The sequence below is a fragment of the Hippocampus guttulatus genome, chromosome 20, assembly GCF_054856545.1.
Source record: "Hippocampus guttulatus isolate MCC_2025c chromosome 20, RoL_Hgut_1.0, whole genome shotgun sequence".
In the NCBI taxonomy this organism is placed as follows: Eukaryota; Metazoa; Chordata; class Actinopteri; order Syngnathiformes; family Syngnathidae; genus Hippocampus; species Hippocampus guttulatus.
The window spans coordinates 7944696-7963189 of record NC_141280.1 but is presented as its reverse complement, the minus strand read 5'-3'; the positions used below and the strand labels follow the sequence as shown (position 1 = coordinate 7963189).

At 42.6% G+C, this 18494-nt stretch overlaps 3 protein-coding genes across 4 annotated transcripts; all 3 read right to left on the bottom strand.

Moving 5' to 3' along the window:
- Positions 1-402: 402 nt before the first annotated feature.
- LOC147187856 (uncharacterized) lies at positions 403-2161 on the bottom strand. Its single transcript, XM_086100119.1, has 2 exons — positions 1748-2161; positions 403-1067 (listed from the first exon to the last, which is right to left on the bottom strand). Exons 1-2 carry the CDS (start codon positions 1929-1931, stop codon positions 643-645), a joined length of 609 nt encoding a protein of 202 aa, XP_085956245.1. The 5' UTR covers positions 1932-2161; the 3' UTR covers positions 403-642.
- A 116-nt stretch (positions 2162-2277) lies between these two features.
- Positions 2278-7539, bottom strand: mpv17 (mitochondrial inner membrane protein MPV17). The gene is made up of 9 exons (XM_086100120.1): positions 7463-7539; positions 7116-7188; positions 6398-6471; positions 5285-5400; positions 4923-5015; positions 4732-4827; positions 3279-3311; positions 3148-3200; positions 2278-2638 (listed from the first exon to the last, which is right to left on the bottom strand). Exons 3-9 carry the CDS (start codon positions 6468-6470, stop codon positions 2569-2571), a joined length of 534 nt encoding a protein of 177 aa, XP_085956246.1. The 5' UTR covers position 6471; positions 7116-7188; positions 7463-7539; the 3' UTR covers positions 2278-2568.
- A 522-nt stretch (positions 7540-8061) lies between these two features.
- On the bottom strand, positions 8062-18094 carry LOC147187854 (uridine-cytidine kinase-like 1). Of its 2 annotated transcripts, XM_086100830.1 has the most exons (15): positions 17949-18094; positions 16733-16944; positions 15973-16079; positions 15590-15760; positions 13455-13526; positions 12150-12339; positions 12002-12063; positions 11874-11890; positions 11002-11100; positions 10836-10929; positions 10664-10726; positions 9787-9909; positions 9562-9669; positions 9199-9355; positions 8062-9089 (listed from the first exon to the last, which is right to left on the bottom strand). In XM_086100830.1, exons 1-15 carry the CDS (start codon positions 18092-18094, stop codon positions 9013-9015), a joined length of 1698 nt encoding a protein of 565 aa, XP_085956956.1. In that variant the 3' UTR covers positions 8062-9012. The 2 variants fall into 2 exon arrangements, with proteins under 2 accessions (XP_085956956.1, XP_085956957.1); XM_086100831.1 differs by lacking the exon at positions 13455-13526 and having other exon boundaries at positions 17949-18064.
- Between the last annotated feature and the right edge of the window lie 400 nt (positions 18095-18494).

Here is an 18494-nt window from a genome sequence, read left to right as displayed (position 1 = left end):
TAAACAAAGATGATTGTAGCTTATTGAGTCTCTTGTAGTAGTTGCAAAAGTCTTTGTGTCATGATGTAGTCACACACCAGAAGGCAGGGTAATGAATTCATCATGATACACAAACAGCTTAATTCTTAACCCTGTTTTTATTAATATGTTTTTATCAAGGAAAATATTATCCATCAATATTTTTCTTCATAAAAACACAATTTTTGCAATGGGGACTGGGGGGGGGGTGTAATGGATTAATAGTACTGTATCTCTATTCATTTCAGTGGGCAAAGAGGATTTGGTTATGGGATGAATGAAACTTTGACACAGAACAAAAATCAACGTTTGAGTGAGCCAAGAATTTCGAACGTTTTATTACAAAATATAAATGACAATGTGATAAGATTCAACCAATTTTTTTTTCCATTTTCTAATGTGAGTACAAACAATCAAGGACCAAACATTGTCGGTGGAACAAAGATCATGATGACGTCATACGCCATGTGAGACGCATCGTCAAGGTCACTCGCTGGTTTCAGGGTGTCGCCACTTCATTCTACAAGATCACTAAAATGCTTCTATTATTTACAGTATTTCGCTAGTTTTACTACAGTGGTTGGTGAAAGCGCAAGTGACGTCAGAAAACCTCACCGCCCTTTTTTACTTCCCGACCTCGTCGAGCAATTTCTGGTTGACTTGCGCGCGCAGCCTCTGCTCCTCCGTGCGCGCATTGTGGATCATGTTTCTGAGGAGGTGAAAGGTCAGGTCGATGGAGAGCGGCGCATACTCCCTGCGCGTCTTGAACTTGACCGGCTCTTCATCATTTCCAATCTCTTCTACCTCCTCGTCATCATCATCATCATCATCGGTCCTCTCTTCCTCCTCCCTCGGCATCCCCCCAAGGAAGAGCCGGGGGACGCCGAAGCCCAGCAGACGGCCAGTGGTGATGTCGGCGCCGGTGGCCGCCCTGAGGAGTGTCTGGGCCGGTTGAGGGGTCCGTGGGCGTCCGGCGGAGGAGACGGGCGGCGGAGCGAGCAGGACCGACAGCAGGAGCGATGAGAGGAGGAAAGAGCAGTACTTCATGTCTACACATACACACAAGAAATGATCATTGATTAGCTTGATTCAGTCAAGTAAGGTATTGTTCTTACCAAATAAAGTCACTGAAGTACTTTAGCTCACTAAAGTTTGGTCGTACACAAAAGGTAAATAAAAAAAAATAGATATAAATATCAGAAGAAATGGAAAACTTAAAATACTAATTGGATTTTTTAAAAATGCGCTACAAAATATATTTTTTTAAATTGAAAAATATTTCAATATATGTAATAAATTAAGTCAGAAAATGTCAACAACTGGTGGGAAAGGGCACACTATTAAAAGCCGGAGAATGTAAAAATATTAAAATAAAATAAAAACTTTTTTTAATTGAAAAATATTGGGGGGGTTACTTTTGTAGAATTTTGCCACATCCGACCATCACTACCCAAATGACTATAAAACAAATGTTTTGACTTTTGATTTCAAAATACATCAAATCAAAAATCCTATGACAATTTTTTTTTGTGGTCAAAACGCTGCCAATTTGTATCTTCTCATCAAATCCATTTATTTTAGGAACATGCAAACAGTTGCAAGGATCTTAAATGTTCTTTTTTTTCAGTTCAACTCAAATTACACTTTCTTTTCCAACGTGATAAAATTGCAATATGCGGGCGCACAAAAAAAAAAAGCAAAAAACAAACAAAAAATAGCAGCAGCTTACTTGTGATGTTCCTCTTGCTTGTGCAGGCTCGGCTTTCCGCTGAGGTGCGCTGAGGGTCGTGTGCACGATGGATGGTCAGGACGCCGGGTTTTATACGCACGGTCAGTGATGTCACTGGCACTGACAAATATTTCCCTCCCCGCCACCACTCACTTTGTTCGCCTTGACACTTACGAGAGCACATCTTGGCTACATATTATATTTTCGGTTACAATCTAAAAGATGAGCTCCTATAACGTGATTAATCACGTGACGTGGCAGCCTTTTCCTGCTCAAGTGTTGATTCTCGCTCACACGTACGCAGAATCTCACTTACTGATCCACACTCATGCACACAAAGAAATCAGTCTCACTATTATTGTGCCTGGCAAACATTTACATAAGAGCACTTAAAAGACAAATAAATTTTTCATCAGTGAGATGATGTGTGTCCGAGTACATGAGCGTGAGTTTGAGTGTGGAGCTGTGCTTTAATGGGCATTTTTTTCTTCTTTTAAAGGATTGCTGCAAAACCTATTTCAGGTAGATAATATATTTAAATTTTTTTTTATTCACATTGACCTCTGTCTATATGCAGTATTCACAGTGTCAGCAATTGTCAAAGACGACCATGAACACAAACAACTAAAACTTAAGACAGTTTTGTGACACACGAACCAGGAAGTGAATGTGTGTGCGTGTAATTTCCGTACTTATTTGCCTTAAATGTGCCATCCAGGCATGGAGCCGTGAGTCCGCCTGGTCAAGTTGAATGATGATGAGCAGCGGTCGCATCAACGACAACAAACAAAAAAAATAAACAAAATGGTGGTCGTGGCGGATCACGCGGCGTTGGCCTTCCAGGTCAAGTAGGAGTTCCAGGCCACGGCCACTACCTGGACCACAGCCAACCTGAGAGTGTCACAAAGTTCTTCAAATTCAAAACACTCAAAAATAAAAAGATTTCTCCCGAATTGATCATTCGTGGGATAATTTTATCCTTAGAGGAGAATAAGGGCAAAGTGGATCAAAGGTGGAGTGGAGTATTAACACAAGAGCCTCCAAAACTAACACATAGCATCGAGGTCAGTTAAGACTATTTTGTGAGATGGGTTTTCTCCATGAGGAGATTAAGGGCATTATGGAGACCGTGAACTATAATTCATAATTCATTACCAAAACTGAGGCACGGCAATGAGATCAGCTAACATTGCCATGCCTGTTGATTTATCCTAGACGAGATAACGGGCCAACTGCAGAAAAGTGGAGACTGTGGATTATAATTAAATTTCTGGAAATAACGCACGGCATTGGGCTCAGCTACCATTACGATGTTGGTTGTTGTGTGAGACAAATTTGATCTGTGAGGAGACAAAGGGGCAAGGTGCACTAAAACGGAGAACGCGGAGTACGATGCTGACCTGTGATGCAGTGGAATGAAGTAGAAGTTGGCGATCTGCACCGGCGGCCACAGCTGACACAAAACACAAATTACACATCAACAACAACGTTGACTTTTAAATCAAGGAAATGAAATGACTGAAAAACTTACATAATAATTGGAGATAAGCGCGTCTGTGTAGTCCTGTGATGACATCACAATAACAACGTTAACACACATACACACGCATGCGTGCAAGGTGCGCATGTCATGCTGTTGAAGGTCACGGCGTGCACGGGAGAAAATGAAAAGTTGAGCATGCAAGACTTTGCTCACAGTGTAAAACATGTTTCTAATTATCACCCGACAGTTTCCATTTGGATTATTTTCGCGCGTCACTGCAGACGTCAACATGATTTGAGAACGGCGAACAATATTACAACGAGGCGGTGAAACGTTACGTTCAAGGACGCGTCTTCACAAAAGGCAACACTGTACCCGTTATTTCGTACGCAACTGTTTCCAACAATCCGACGACAGCAGAGGGTTTAAATATTTGGAACGGCAGTAATCTGAATTATTTTATGGGTTGGTGGCTACAGTCTGCTAGCAATGGGTCCAAATGGGGGCAGTGAATCACCAGCAGATTGAGCTGCGGTGAAAAAAAAAGCTTACTTATGATATAAAAATTACTGCTACCTACAGTGGAACATGTCATGATTTTATTTTATTTTTTTAAATGAGTTAGCTATTTAACAGCCAAGTAACTCTCCACAAACAATCACTGACACCCATGTCACTCACCAAGCAGGCCCCAATTAAAAAAAGTAAAATGTGAGGATGGCAACCCGAGGGGGCAAAAACAATATGTGCACCTCCCATGTTTAATAATGCAAAATCAAAATTTAACCAAGCTCAAATAAATAATAACCTCTCCAGTCCTGAAAAAAGCTTGACCTGCGTCGCGGTTGATCGACGGTAACTTTGTAATGTGCATTACCGCCACCTAAAGGTCTCATGTGGAACAAATCGAGTATTCGTCTGTGAATATCAGCAGAGGCCATTTTCCGGCAGTCAAACATCAGCAAAGTGCGTGTTATTTCCAAGAGCGCCAGTGTGTGTTTGATCAGCATCCTCTTTGTCATTTGCTTAGTGTCCCGCGTGACATCACCAGTCACGTGTCCCGCCTCCCAGCGTCAATAATTGAGCAGAGCACTGTTTAAACGGCTGGCATACAAACACGCTCACAGACACACACACACATACACACACAATTTAGTGTGAGCTAACACTTTTGTATTGGCTGCAATGGTGAAGTTACTTTAGTTTTTTTGGCATGATTACAAAGACAAAGAGTGACAGGTCATAAAAAATGCGACAATGAAAGGACTTCAGCAAGTTGTACTGTAGATGAGACGCAATGTTAAATATCCACATTATATCGGTCGACACGCTTTGGTCAATACGTCATGGTGTGTTCTCGTGAGGCTCTGGCATCGAACTTTCTGTGAGGAGTTTGTTCCTTCCGTGCTTATGTAGGTTTTTCCTCTTACGTCAAAAACATGGAATTATGGAGTAAGTGGGTAAAAAAAATATATTAAAAAAAAGATGACAAATGTCTCACCCGGCGCAGCTTGGCGACATTCTGCTCCACGCTGAGCCCGTTCAGAACTCCTGACAGAGACAGGAAGGCCCCCAAGAAACACGGGGCGAAGCACAGCTGGACACAAAATGACAGAAAGGATCATTTGTTAGGGTGCTATTTAGATTTGATTTTTTTTTTTAATTGAGTCCAGCGTGATGACAACTTCTGACCTGATCAATCAGCATCTTCTTTATGGCCGCACTCTTACTTCCTCCGGCCACCAGGCGGTCCAGAACTTTGTACCAGCTGCCGACAACCGGGCCCTTCAGACAGGAAGTCACAGGAAGCAATGCTTAAAATGTCAACAACGGTGGAAAGGGGATTTTTACATTGTCCACTAATTGCAATAAAAATCCCTATATGGTAATTAGGGAGTATGGAATGAAATTCTAAACCTAGGCTGGTTACCAAGGGTCGTTAACCTCATTTTCAATATGCGTTGCAAAATGGCCGCCTCATGATTTAGTGGCTGGGGAATAATTCCCAACAGAGGCAAATGTGAACACGCACGGGCAGGGGTTCGGACCCTCACCACAAAGAAGAATCCAATGCTCATCATCTTGGCGGTGCGCCGCGCATCGTGTTGAGCGAGTCCACGTCGCTCGATCAGCTGCTGCGAGATGACGTCGCCCATGCCCACCAGAGAGCCTGCACAAACGCGCACCGGCTTCCACATGAACATCAAAACACCACAGGTGAACTAACATTAAAAGACTTTACGATCATGAGTCTCGATTGCCCTGCTATCTGGATTTCGGTCTGTTTTACTGCCACTTCACCTCTTGTCTTCCCCTCAAGTATTGTTGATAAGGAATCTGTGGACTCAATCTTTACCAACATATTGGAATTGTTTGAGATATCCTAACGTCAAGAAATCACAGAGTGTTTTTGGGACTCCCAGTATATTAATGGGATAACCAGATTTATTTAAAAAAAAAAAAGTAAAATGTCATCTTTGCCACATAAGGAATTTTGATTTGATGATAGTCAATTACAGGATGATTCCATTCCCCTCAGATCCTCACTACTTATGTACCGGTACAATATTTTCTGTATTATTCTTATTTGAAACATGTCATTAGCCAAGTAGCATAAGTGGCTAAACCATTTTTGAAAGATGTTGGAAATAAACAAACAAACAAACAAACAAAAAAATACAAATTCAACAAACAAGAGTTCAGTCAGAGTTAGAGGGACTGTCTATATAATCTATTTTTTAATATCCCCCCCAAAAAAAACATTCTATTTGAGCCAGAGCTGTAAAATACTATGGCGCCATCAAGTGGTCCAAAGGTGTACAGCATGAGGACTGAACTGATACCAATTAAAAAAAACAACAAAAAAAACCCCAGCACATTTCTGTCAAAGTAATTATGAATCTCCATATTTTTCCAAAATGTTTGGAGTTCATATGAGAGGACTGGTGCCATGTCCGACTTTGATTATGACGTGTAACAATACTTTTATCCTTGGAGAATGTTAATCTGTGGTGCAGCCACTCAGCATGATTGTGTACAAATGTGCGCGCATGTTGCGTTCAAAGTTCTTTCCTCTTTGTTGACTCTCTAAAGATCATTACTGTTGAGGTAAAAGTCAAGGTAGGTCTGCATTTCTGCGTCAGTGTGCAAGGCAATGTTCTCCTCACCTGCCGTCACAATCTGCACCGTCCAGGGGCGCCTTGCCATCAGGGCCTGGTAGGACCGCCACAGGCCCGCCATCCTGTCAAACAAAAGAACACAGAGCAATAACATTGTCATTAAATACGTGCTTTTTGGAACAAGTGACACTCTGGGAAAAGAAAAAGAGGATGTAGTTTATGAAATAATCTTCTGAACAACATTGGATAGGTGACAAAAAAAAACATACATATCTTAAGTACAGGTTCATAAAGATTTATGTTCAATCATTGTGAGCTCTGATGAAATAAGAGTTTGACTAACGCTAAACTGAGGAGAACACTTAATTGAGGCGTCTCAACGTGACTCCAGTCAGTCTAGGCTGCAAATAAGTGACGTTACGTCGTTTATTCCTTTAACTTGTAAGACTGGTGAATAAATACATTCACTGCAATGTAAGCAAAACTTTGATTTAGCGCACACGGTGTTCGTGTGACAAACGAGTGTTTGCAAAGACAATAGACCGACTTTAAATGTTGGTGTTTCCGAATGACATGTCGGCGTCACGTGGGGCTTCACGAAAACTGGAACGTCACGAAGCTGCACCAGAGCGTCGCAAGTGGGAATTCTATCAATACGTGCTGCAAGAAGCCAGTTTTATATTTGGGTATTCGCTCTAAATGTTCAAATAACAAAATCAGCACTGCGTTGAATAAACGTCATTAAAGTATTGAAATGTTTACGTACCTCTCTGATAAACCTCACTCTGCTGAGGCTGATGATGCGTTCAATGGTCTCTGGCAAAGTCCGTCGAATCCCACTTGAAAAAAAATTACAATGCAACACTTTTATTAGTTGTAAAATATTAAATGCCACAAATATAAAACAAAAAGCTGTCCGATAAAACAAAAAGCTGTCCGAAGCTTATTCCGATACCGACAGCAACAGCATATTACATTCAAAGTGGTATTATATTGAAAGTAGAAATTCAGTCTTTCGTAGAATTCTAATGCAACACAGGAAATTCTCATTCACAGCAAAAAATAATAATCTTAGTTCTTAACCTGAGCGATAAAATATGTAAGAGCGCCTACCTTTAAACACCGGAATTTTTAATTGCACAACACACGCCGCTGTAATTATTTCTTACAAAACTGGAAGTCCACACGCCAAGGCGAACTTCGTCACTTCCGCTGTATTCGGAAAGTGTTCTGCCCCCTGGTGGACAATATTGCAGATTTTTAAACAGCAGTCTTGTCAAAAGAAAATTAATTTTGAGTTTAATGGTGAGCACGTGTTGATGACAAGGGCGGCCCGGTAGTCCAGTGGTTAGCACGTCGGCTTCACAGTGCAGAGGTACCGGGTTCGATTCCAGCTCCGGCCTCCCTGTGTGGAGTTTGCATGTTCTCCCCGGGCCTGCGTGGGTTTTCTCCGGGTGCTCCGGTTTCCTCCCACATTCCAAAAACATGCCTGGCAGGCTGATTGGATGCTCTAAATTGTCCCAAGGTGTGAGTGTGGGCGTGTATGGTTGTTCGTCTCTGTGTGCCCTGCGATTGGCTGGCAACTGATTCAGGGTGTCCCCCGCCTACTGCCCGGAGACGGCTGGGATAGGCTCCAGCACCCCCCGCGACCCTAGTGAGGATCAAGCGGTTCGGAAAATGGATGGATGTTGATGACAAATAAAACAAAAATATTAACAAAAAAAGGTTTTATTTAACTAACAATTCAGGAGGGGCGAATTCCCTTCAAGTGTGCTCTGGTCTCATATCTTTGCGGTTTCACAAAAATAAATGCCATCATATAAAATATAACATCGCTTGAAGGATGTGGCTGTCAGTCAGTCAATTATAAAATACGATTAAAACCTTGAAAATGTTAGCAAATATGGTCGCAACATGTTGGCATTCCAAATAATGGAAATTATGTAAACGCAGAGAATAGAACATTCAATTTCAATTTCAGCTCAAATAAAAATTAACAGCAGAATTAACAGAAATAACCTTCATTTTGTGACAAAATGTTGGCTCATGGAAAATTGTCGTAAAAGTTCCAAATCTCACAACAACAATGAAAGGCACCATAAAATCTATTCAACACAATAAAAGTAAACAAAAAACAAATAGTTCTGTAATTCACATCCAAACTATTCATAATTTTTCAAGTCATTAAAATTTTCTGAATTGCTCCTTAAAGTACAACAAATAGGCACTGGTAAATATTCAAGCAATTAGCAAATGCTAAACGCTAAAAGAACTTGGGCTTCAAAGCAAAAGAAGAGCCGTTCAGGCTAGTCTACTAAAAGAGGCAATCCGGGGTTGCTATGGTAAAGGAAGAGATGTTAACCTCCATCATAAACAACTGCGGAATCCACATGGATTTAGTTGAAAAAGTCTGGAGATAATCTAAATTCTCGATGGGCTGGACTAAAGAATTGAGCCACCTACTCCGAAGATGAAGCCCAATGTAGATTGAACACAACAATTAAATAAAGTTGTCCCTTTTAAAGTCAAGTGCTGTTTACATAATCAAAACAAAGCATGTGAACATTAATACATTACTTGATTTTTTTTAAAAAAATCATTATTTGTTGGTATACGTCTTGTGGACCTGGGAGGCGTGGCGATGTTTTGCTATCGGGCCCCCGTCACAAGTCCATCCCGTCGTCACTTTCGCACCAGTCGGAAGGGGCGTCGGTGCCAAAGTAGCGATCGCCAAAATTACCTGAGAGAGAGAGAGAGAGAGAGAGAGAGAGAGAGAGAGACACACACAAATGTGAACATAAAGCAACCATCACGTTATCGAGGTTTTTCTTTTCTTGGGAGTCTCTCACCAATGCCGGGGATGATGTGGAACTGGTGGTTGACCTCCTTGTCTACGGCGGTGGTGATGATACGCACTTTGGGGAAGGCGTAGGCCACCGAGTGGACGCCCATCTCTGCCATGAGCAGCGAAAGCAAGAAAATCTTGTCCTCCGCCACGTCGTGGTCCTTTCCACATCAGCGCAAACGTCAAACGTAGAATACAACAAAATATTTCACAACATTCATTCATTTGTCAACATTGCTCGGGTTTTTTTCCCCCCTCCTGCTTGGTGATTCCCACTCCCGACCAAACCCTCAGTTAGGTTTCTTCTTTGAGGCGCAGGTGCTTCCCCCTGCTGGTTGGGAGTATGAAGCACAATCAGCAAACTCACCAGCAGAACCCTGATGGCCATGAGAGCCGCGGCCCCGGTAGACACGGTGCTGTCCATCAGGATGACAAAGTCCTCGCTGATGTCTTTGGGCAGCCGCAGGTAGTGCAGCTGCACTCACAACACAAAACTTATCTTATTTTAATCATTCAAAATTTGATCTGAAGTTGATAACAGAATACTGTACAATGAGGATATGGCGGTAGTGGTGGTTCAGAGGCGACGTACCTCAGGTTCACCTGTGTTGTGGTTGGTCTGGATGAGGATTTTCCCCAGTCGGATGTCTTTGCACACAGCCATGAGTGCCTGCTCCATTGTCTCGCCTGCCCTTAGGATGGACACGCCTGTGATCTAAACAGCAACACGATTCAAACCTGGATGCAGCTGTGAATGCGAATGCTTGTTTGTCGATATTTGCCACGACATTGGCTGTCTACGGTTTGTGTATTGGTGCCCACGCACTGACTAGTGACCAGGCCGTGGCTTGGGTCCGGGCGGGACCGTCTTTCTGTCCATTGACTCATACAATGGTCACCTTTGATCTTTCTCCCAATTTTTTTGTCCAATATATGCATGAAGGAGACTTTTCATTTTTGTTCTAAGCTGCAGCCGTAACCGAGTGTAAATCGCAGATATGGCAAGAAAATTTTAAAAAAAAGTATTTTTGACAGCCACGAGATAGCGCCATTACATCATCCTTTCATGAAAAAGAGCATTTAATACAGAGTGCAACTTAAAAGGCGAAAAGCATTAGTAGGGATGTTTTCATTCATTAATATTATCCTCTTTCAGTGTCTTTTCAAGCACGTTCATACATTTTTCTTGAATTTTTGATGTAATGTCATGAAAGACTTCTTTTAACAATTATAGCGGGGAGTCTTCTATGACCAAATCATGTTTGAAGTGAAAATCAAGCCAAAATTCATGGGGGGGTATTATATTGCGGTGCATGTTGTTTTTCGGCTGGACTCATTTTCACCATTCATGCTTCTTTTGCTGTTATCGGTCGCACGATATTGTCAATACGAGCGGCTATATGGCCCGCATCGCTGCAGTGACAATTAGATTTCCCTCTAAAGTTTAAATGAGGAAAAGAGTTACTTACTCTTTTACCGCTCAGCCTCCTGCCGTGGTAGACGCTACCCTGAGGCGTCTCCACAGATGCGGGCTGGAGACGCAAAAACAAAAAAACCCCCAAACCAAAACAAAACAAAAACAAGCAGTTATCCTTGCTGCTAAATGGGCAAATAAAGACACATAGGGAAACAAACACCGACCTGGAGAGGCAGGAAAGAGAGGGCGTGTTCGATCAGGAGCCTCATTAATCTTTTGGAGTAGAAGACAAACTCGTCACGGTTGGTCTCCTTGTTCCTAAAGAAGAGATGAGAGGAGTGGGGTAGTCAAAAAGGACAAAAGGTGATCTTTGGCCAGAGCGCTGGCTACCTGATGATGGTGTGCATGCCGCGCACCTGCGGCGAGCTCTTCAGGACGCTCAGGGTGTCGGGTAGCGGCTGACCTTGGTGAGCCGACGCCAGAGCCGACCTGAAAATGACATCCATTATCTTTCATTAAAAAATATATCTATTCATGAACCACTAAGTGTCTAACATTACAATCCTGTTAGACCGCTATTTTATTTATTTAGCCAAATGCATGTCATAGACACCTGGAAACGCTTTCAAATGACGTCTAAATTGTCTAATATGTCTAAATATTATTGTGATGTTATGTTGCACCGTTCTGAGCACGCAACAACACAATCGACACAAAAAGGAAAACAAACAAAAACATCAGTTAAAATTACAAGATTTCAAGCAAAGGTGAGCTAAAAAAATGGCTGATGTTAAACTGAGTGAGTAGCCCGCACTAACTGTTTTCAGTCCACATATGAAGCGATGCGACACCCTCACAGTGGATGATTATTATTATTATTTTTAATGAAGATGTGAGCTTACTTTATGCTCCAGTGGTGGTGACCACACATCAAGATTACTTCAACATCAGGGAGTCTAAGTTTACAAAGACAATTCAATGTTAAAAGTTCAACCTGGGATTGTTAGCTTGTTAGCAATGTTAGCTTGAAAGACTGACATGAGATTTTCATTATTAGGAGACTTCTTGTTTGAAAAAATATGAAACGGAGTTTGCGTTCATGTCGGGAGAATTCAATTTGAAAGAAAATCTCTGCCACAAATGGATGCTTCAGCGACGAGTTGAATTTTTGGTCTCAACGTCTGTTTGAAACCCAGTTAAGTGACTTGGTGTCAGATTTCATTTGAAAAGTTTTAACGGGAGAGCAAAGTCGGAGTTAGTACCTCACGGTGATCTCACGCTGGGATGGTCACGCAGCCAGGCAGGGTGGGTGGGTCGTGCACATACGCACACAAAGAAAAATGTACTCAAGTACTGCTTGGTGGAAGTTGTGCAGAATATTTGGCGGTACCTTCTCCAGCTGACTGTGTACATGCTGAACGATCAAATCCAACGCCACAAAGTTGTCGCCACCTGCGGCCCGGACACAAAAAGCATCTCATGACACCATCCCCCCTTTTTCAAAGTCGCGAAATAACCTCCAGTGGAGTTGAGCGGACCTCGAGGCACCACAATGTCGGCCAGCTGCACGGTGGGCTCGATGTACTGCTCGAAAGCCGGCTTGACGAACTTGTTGTACTGCTTGATGATGCCGCCGATGTCCCGCCCGCGCTGCGACACGTCCCGCTTCAGCCGGCGTATGAGACGGATGTCGGAGTCGGTGTCCACGAAAACCTTCATGTCCAGCAGCTGGCCCCGCAAAGGATTTGTCAACATGTTAATTTTTAATCACAAATTACAGACATATTTGCACCGTATTGGCCATACTGGCCATGGTTAATGACCGTATTTTCCGCACTATAAGGTGCTTTGGAGTATAAGGCGCACCTTCAATGAATGGCCTATTTCCAAATAGTTTTCATATATAGGGCGAATCTCATCTTGCCAATATAAAGAAAAATTAATCTAAGGGGAAAAAAATGAAGATTAACAACTGCTTTGTTCTCTTTAAAAAGTGATCCTGCCAAAATAAAAGTAAAAAAATAATTGAATCAATGTGCAAAAAATGAATTCTGACGACGACGAGGAACAAAACGAACCAAAAAATGAGGAGTTGCTGCGCGGCCAGATAAAAAGGCACCATCGTGTGATTTGCATAAGGATCCCCGAGGCTGGTGTGCGTCTAATTTAGTCGCGCAATGAGCCAAGGACGTCGCGCATAATGCAAATCTAATCATGCCGCCTGCCACAAGATGGAGCTTTGCAAGGAGTGAGACAATTTAAGATTGAATTACAGCTGTGGTGTGTTGCGAATATTCTGGCACGAGCATTTCAGTTCAACACAAGCGCAAATTAAGCTAAGCTAACCTCTGAATATTTACACTTGAGTGACTGTCAAACATCGATGAAGTCATCGCATAGTGGATGTCGACTCCCCAAAATATAGAAGTTGTTCAACCTTGTCTATAAGTGGCGACTTATCCAGGTCGAGTCAGGTGGAATCAAATCCAGAAAGCGGTAGGATCTCAAGGGACACGACGCTGGTCTCACTCATCGAGTCATCGGGAGCGTGCAAGTGTACCTAATGAAGTGGCCCACGAGCACCAACGCTTTTGCCCAGCGGTGCGCCTCATTACCAAATCCTTCCATTTCCCATCTCTGCAACTAGTCCGCACGGATGTCCACTAAGCGCCATTCATCACCGCCCAGACACGGGTCGTTATTAACTGTGATGGAGGAAGTTCCCATGGGAGGCGGACGGCCTTATCGCCACAGTCCAGCTCACAAACGGCACACGCACGCACACACGGTGTAGGCGGAACACACCGCTATAAAAGAAGATAGCTTCCACAAAAAAAAAAAACCTTGAGCAGTTCCTTGTTGGCAAAGGCCAGTATTCCCTCAAAGATGACAACATTGGCGCCGTACACAGTTTTCTGGGAAGGAGAAGAAAAAAAAAAGTAGTCATAAGCAGGGAACGTTATGCATTATTGTTGTCATCTAAATTTACAAGCTGTGCTTGTTTGGTAGAATTTTGTGACGTGTCTGCAAGTCCAAGTGTTTAATAAGCTCACTCCCAACTGAAGAACAAGAATAAACCGTCTTTCAAATTAATTTATGGTTTGATTTATTTTAGTGTAAGGAGGAGATATAACCAAATTATTTCTGGATAATAAATCTGATATTATTTATTGTGACGCAGATTCATTGCTTGGGTTTGTTGAAAAAAATGACAGGGGATATAGACCTAGAAAAAAAGTACCGGTAATCGCATATTAATGAGCGGGGGGGCAGGGGGGGGGGGGTAATTTTTTTTTATTTTTTTTAAACGTACGGTTCGGATTACAAAATCACTCAGCCCTACCCCTAAATCAATGTGTGTGTTTTTTTTAAAATCAAATTCAGCCAATGTGACAAAGAGTTGATACCGCAGCTCCAAGGAGAAAATGGCGGTGAGCGCACAATGCCGTCAACAGCCAGTTCTCGATCAGTGTCGCGTGGGAGTCGATAAAGCTGACCAACAGCGCGCAGCCGAGCAGAGACAAAGCGGCCGGCAATCTTGATGTGAATTGTAAAGAAACCGATGAGTGTTTATCGACCGCTATATATATATAGTATGTGAGTGTGTGTGTGAATGCACCCTCTCCTCACACCTGATTTAGTGCGTACTCAACACGTTCAAGCGTGACCGCCTGAACCACAGTGAAGTTCCTGATGGACCATAGCAGCAGAAGAAGGAGGAGAAAAAGAGAGCATGCGGCACCCTTTAGGGAAGACACGGGGGGGGGGGGGGGGTTGTTTCAGGCTTTTAATTACCAGCAGCCGCTCCAAAGCGCCCATAAAAGGATTTGTGAGTGCGGACTAGCCATTTCCCATGTGGCATTGTGCCTTTCAGCCATGAAATTACATCGCCAAGAAATAGAGAACAGTCGTCGCTGCCGAGTTTGGGCGCGCGCGTGTGTGCGCGAGGGGGGCTTGGCGCGAATGCTATGATAATTAGCACTTTAGCACATCAATGGAAGAAGTGCTGTTGGGAGGGCTTTTAAATCTGTACACGATGTTGGTGACACGTTGGGGAGCAATGATGATTAGACCGACTACTCTACAAGTTATTTTGAAATAAAAAATGTTATGTTACTGACTTTCTATATACAGGCAGTCGTAATGTCAAAGTGTAGATGAGTAGAAAGATTCACTTTCGCCAGCACAATTAGTATCTGTGTGTCATATGTCTAAATTGTACATTTTAACAGATTTTTAGAGCCACACCTCACCAACACGATGGAAAAGATCTGCTGAAATGCAATGTTTTGATGTAAATGGTCAAAAATGAAAGTTGACAAAAAAAAAGGATGTCCAAAACTGACAAGCTTGATTGAAACCATAAATGACAACTGACAATTTTGACAAAATAAAAGACAATCAAGTGGCAATTATTAAAAAATATTTTCATGAATTCAATGAAAATATACCATTGAAACTTGGCCCCACAAAAAAGTAAGCAAAAAAAGACAACAATTTGATGATAAATTATCAAAAAATGAAACATAAATGAGGATATTATTTAGACAGATTAAAAATATATATTTTGACAAAAACAAATGTTTCTGTGACCCCCCCAAAAAATAAGCTATTTTTGGGGGAGAAAAAAATCATTACTTGGAAGCCAACAAGTAAATAAAAACAAAAGGGAAAACATTTAGAAAAATGTGATTTCCATTAAAAAAAAAAAAAAAAGTTTCTGAAGAAGAATCACAAAACTGATAATTTTGATGAAAAATTTGATTGAACGCAAAATGTAAAGCACGTCCACCAATTTTGATGAAAACGGCAATTTTTTTGGGGGGGGGTGTTAAAAATTGTCAAAAATGTTCAATCTCAGATGAAAAATGATGACATATTCTTAGCACGCGATTGCAATTCTTGAAACACTTTTTCCTGAATTCCCACTTGCTCTGAACTGTGTTTGAATGTGAAAAGTGACACATGTGATCCATACCCATTCTTTGCGTCTGGAGTGAGACGTGAAATCATACACGGGCACTTTGATGCTTTTGCCTTTCTTCAGCTTTCGCAGGACATTGACCAGCAGTTCAAAGTCGAAGGCGTCTGGGTGGTCGAAATTGTACTCGTTGTTGGCTGCCAGCTCCTGCTCTTCTTTGGTCAGTACCTTGTGTAAAAAATTTTTTTAAAAACACACACACAAACACCTTATTTGGGGTCACCGTGCTGACTTCATTTAAGAGTTGCACAGGTTCGAGGTCACATGAACGGTGGCACGTTTTCAAATGACTTATCTTGGTCTCATTACTTCTGTTACATTTGAACAGGGGTGTGTAGACTTCTCCACATTCGATACGACACACGGCACTTGTCGAGTACCTTGTAGAAGGAGTCCATGGAAAGCAGAACCACCCATGGAACATCCAGCGCCTCGATGATCTTATTGGCTACGGTTGTTTTGCCAGAAGCACTCCCTCCACACAGACCTACGCAAAGAACAGCACTGACTTGAATGGAAACTCTTCATACAGCCATACCCGCGTCAAGCCATACTGGAAGACTTTCATGGACTTGAATAGAACGTTAAGAGGGGGGAGAGGGAAAAAAATAAAATAAAACACCTGCAAAGATGTCATACAAATGACACTAAATCCAACACTACTATAGCGATTCTGTCATGATGATGCCATCACCTTCCTTGCGATCACCACTGCCGAAATCATCAAAACAGTCATATAAACAGATTGTGTATTTAATCTTTTTTTTTTCGGAGTAAAAGACAAAAGTGCATTCGTGGGAGGTTTTACGCACTGATGAACATCGTACAATCGACCCGGCAGCAGCGAAACGAACCGTGAACATGCCTGCGTGCGTGTACAGTGCTTAAACATATGGACACAGCTTGGGGGGGGGGGGGGGGGGTGGACACAAGCAGGCACAGGAGAACATTACTGTACGTTATTTGAGACACGGTCATGGTATTTTCACACAGCACTTAGCATTGTGGATGAGCTGCTGCAGCGCATCAGCATCTCGCTGCCCAGCAAGGCCTGTAAAGTTGATTAAGGTTTAATGACGCAGACACCGTCACCCCGAAGGGGTTTCTAATATTTTTACCGAACAATCTCAACTCTCTCACCGATGACAAAGGCCTCCTTGAAGGTGGTCCCGGTGACATTGTACCAGGGGGGCCTGCCGGCTGTGTAGATGGTTCTCTTGTTGGTTCTCAGCAGCGGGGGCACAGTTTGGGACTGGCTGGTGGTGCGTTTTTGGGGTGACAGTGATGGTGTCAGGGGGCAGCAGCGAGGTATGCGGCTCGTGAGGCCGTCCAGGGATTCGTCGCCACTTCCGCTGAAATATAATAGTTCCCCAGAATGTGAAATGGTAAAGAGTGAGATTATTTTTTTTTTTTTGTATTCAGTGCTTGGTGCCATCAGATATGCCCAATGTGCTCAGAGCGACCCCACGCTGCTTCTGTGCAGGCATTTTTGTCAATGGGGCAACTTCAGGTTCCACAAAGCCTTCATCTTCATTAAAAAAATGTGTTTAAAAACTTTTTGCCCAAACTCACGTTAATGGATGAAGGCAAAACAGTTGAATGTTGAGGATTATAAACTTTGTGGTACCTGTTGCCGCTGTTCCTGTGGAGGCAGGACAGGAAATCCGCTTACTAAGGGATCTCCTTCCTTCAAAAAAAAAAAAAACCCTCCGCAGAGGTTTTGCTGTCGGTGCGCTTGAGGGGGAGGACGGTGGGATGGGTGAGGCCGACCCTCCCCAGGAAAACGCAACGATGCCCGGGAGGCAGCTGACAGTAGGGTCGCAAGTCGCATGAGTAAGGCTGTCATCACGTGGCAGAAGAAATCATGGACTTCCTGTTCTGTGTTGTCATCAGGCGGACTCCATCAATCAATGGACTTCCTCAACAAATGATGGAAAATGCCTGAGACTGGCTAAAATACAGTGTCTACATGTGTGTGTCATAAGGTGCACCGACACATTTAGACAGACAATATAACAGTACTTGCTGTCATATATTCTTTATCATCAGCGAAAGATGACTCCTATAACGACGAATGGAATTTTATTAAAATACGACCACCGTTTTGACGATTTTGATGAAAAATAAGTTACAAAAGGATCGGGAGATAATTGTGTGACGTCAATTCCCACAGTTTTCCTTTTCAAAGACGTCAGTCATTCTTTTTGTCCAAGTGATGTTATCTGCTGCTAGCAATTTGCGGGGAGCAAGCGAGCCAACCAGCCACGTTTGCCTGCTTAACTCACCAAGGCTGCCGTTTCGGCGCCACAACGCGGTACAACAAATATGCGACGCGTTTCTCACACGTCGTCCCTACCTGTCGGAGCTGGACATGCTTCTGTCGAAGCCTTTGCCGCCGCCACGGGAGGGAAAAAACAGCTCATTCGGTTCTGTCTGGCTAGACGTGGGATTCATGTTCATGTCTGCCGCAAACAGCGCGGAACCCAAACTGGGTGACGTCATGACGTACTAGCGTAGAGAGGAAGTGTACTTCAATTGTCGTAGTTTTTTTTTAAATCTTGAGATGAGATTGACTGAACTCTCTGTTACTTGACAATCGGTGAAAATGTGTGTCTTTTTGAAAAACTGTTTATTAACACCAGATATAGGACGTTTACGTATAATTGACAAGAGAATGGGAGTTTCAACAAGTGGTTTCTCTGAAGTATTTAAGATTAAGATATCCTTTATTAGTCCCACACTGGGGAAATTTACAGCCTCCAGCAGCAAGAATGTAGGCAGAAAGAAGAAGAAAAAACAAACAAACACCGTCCAATTAAGTGCAATATAAATACAAAATGGATAAATCGCAGTGCTATTTACAGTTGTTTTCCACATCATTCAATTATTAAATATTATTGTT

What these genes read in the sequence shown, in the direction of transcription:
- LOC147187854 (XM_086100830.1), bottom strand. Translation starts at nt 18,094, where the DNA reads ATGACGTCACCCAGTTTGGGTTCCGCGCTGTTTGCGGCAGACATGAAC. An exon ending in CAAGGAGGCCTTTGTCATCG is followed by an intron (nt 16,080 to 16,732) that starts GTGAGAGAGTTG and finishes TTCTTTGCGTAG; the next exon opens with GTCTGTGTGGAGGGAGTGCT. An exon ending in CCAACAAGGAACTGCTCAAG is followed by an intron (nt 12,340 to 13,454) that starts GTTTTTTTTTTT and finishes TTGCGGGGCCAG; the next exon opens with CTGCTGGACATGAAGGTTTT.
- mpv17 (XM_086100120.1), bottom strand. Translation starts at nt 6,470, where the DNA reads ATGGCGGGCCTGTGGCGGTCCTACCAGGCCCTGATGGCAAGGCGCCCC. An exon ending in GCATTGGATTCTTCTTTGTG is followed by an intron (nt 5,016 to 5,284) that starts GTGAGGGTCCGA and finishes TCCTGTCTGAAG; the next exon opens with GGCCCGGTTGTCGGCAGCTG. An exon ending in ATGTCGCCAAGCTGCGCCGG is followed by an intron (nt 3,312 to 4,731) that starts GTGAGACATTTG and finishes ATGTCATCACAG; the next exon opens with GACTACACAGACGCGCTTAT.
- LOC147187856 (XM_086100119.1), bottom strand. Translation starts at nt 1,931, where the DNA reads ATGTGCTCTCGTAAGTGTCAAGGCGAACAAAGTGAGTGGTGGCGGGGA. An exon ending in AAGCAAGAGGAACATCACAA is followed by an intron (nt 1,068 to 1,747) that starts GTAAGCTGCTGC and finishes GTGTATGTGTAG; the next exon opens with ACATGAAGTACTGCTCTTTC.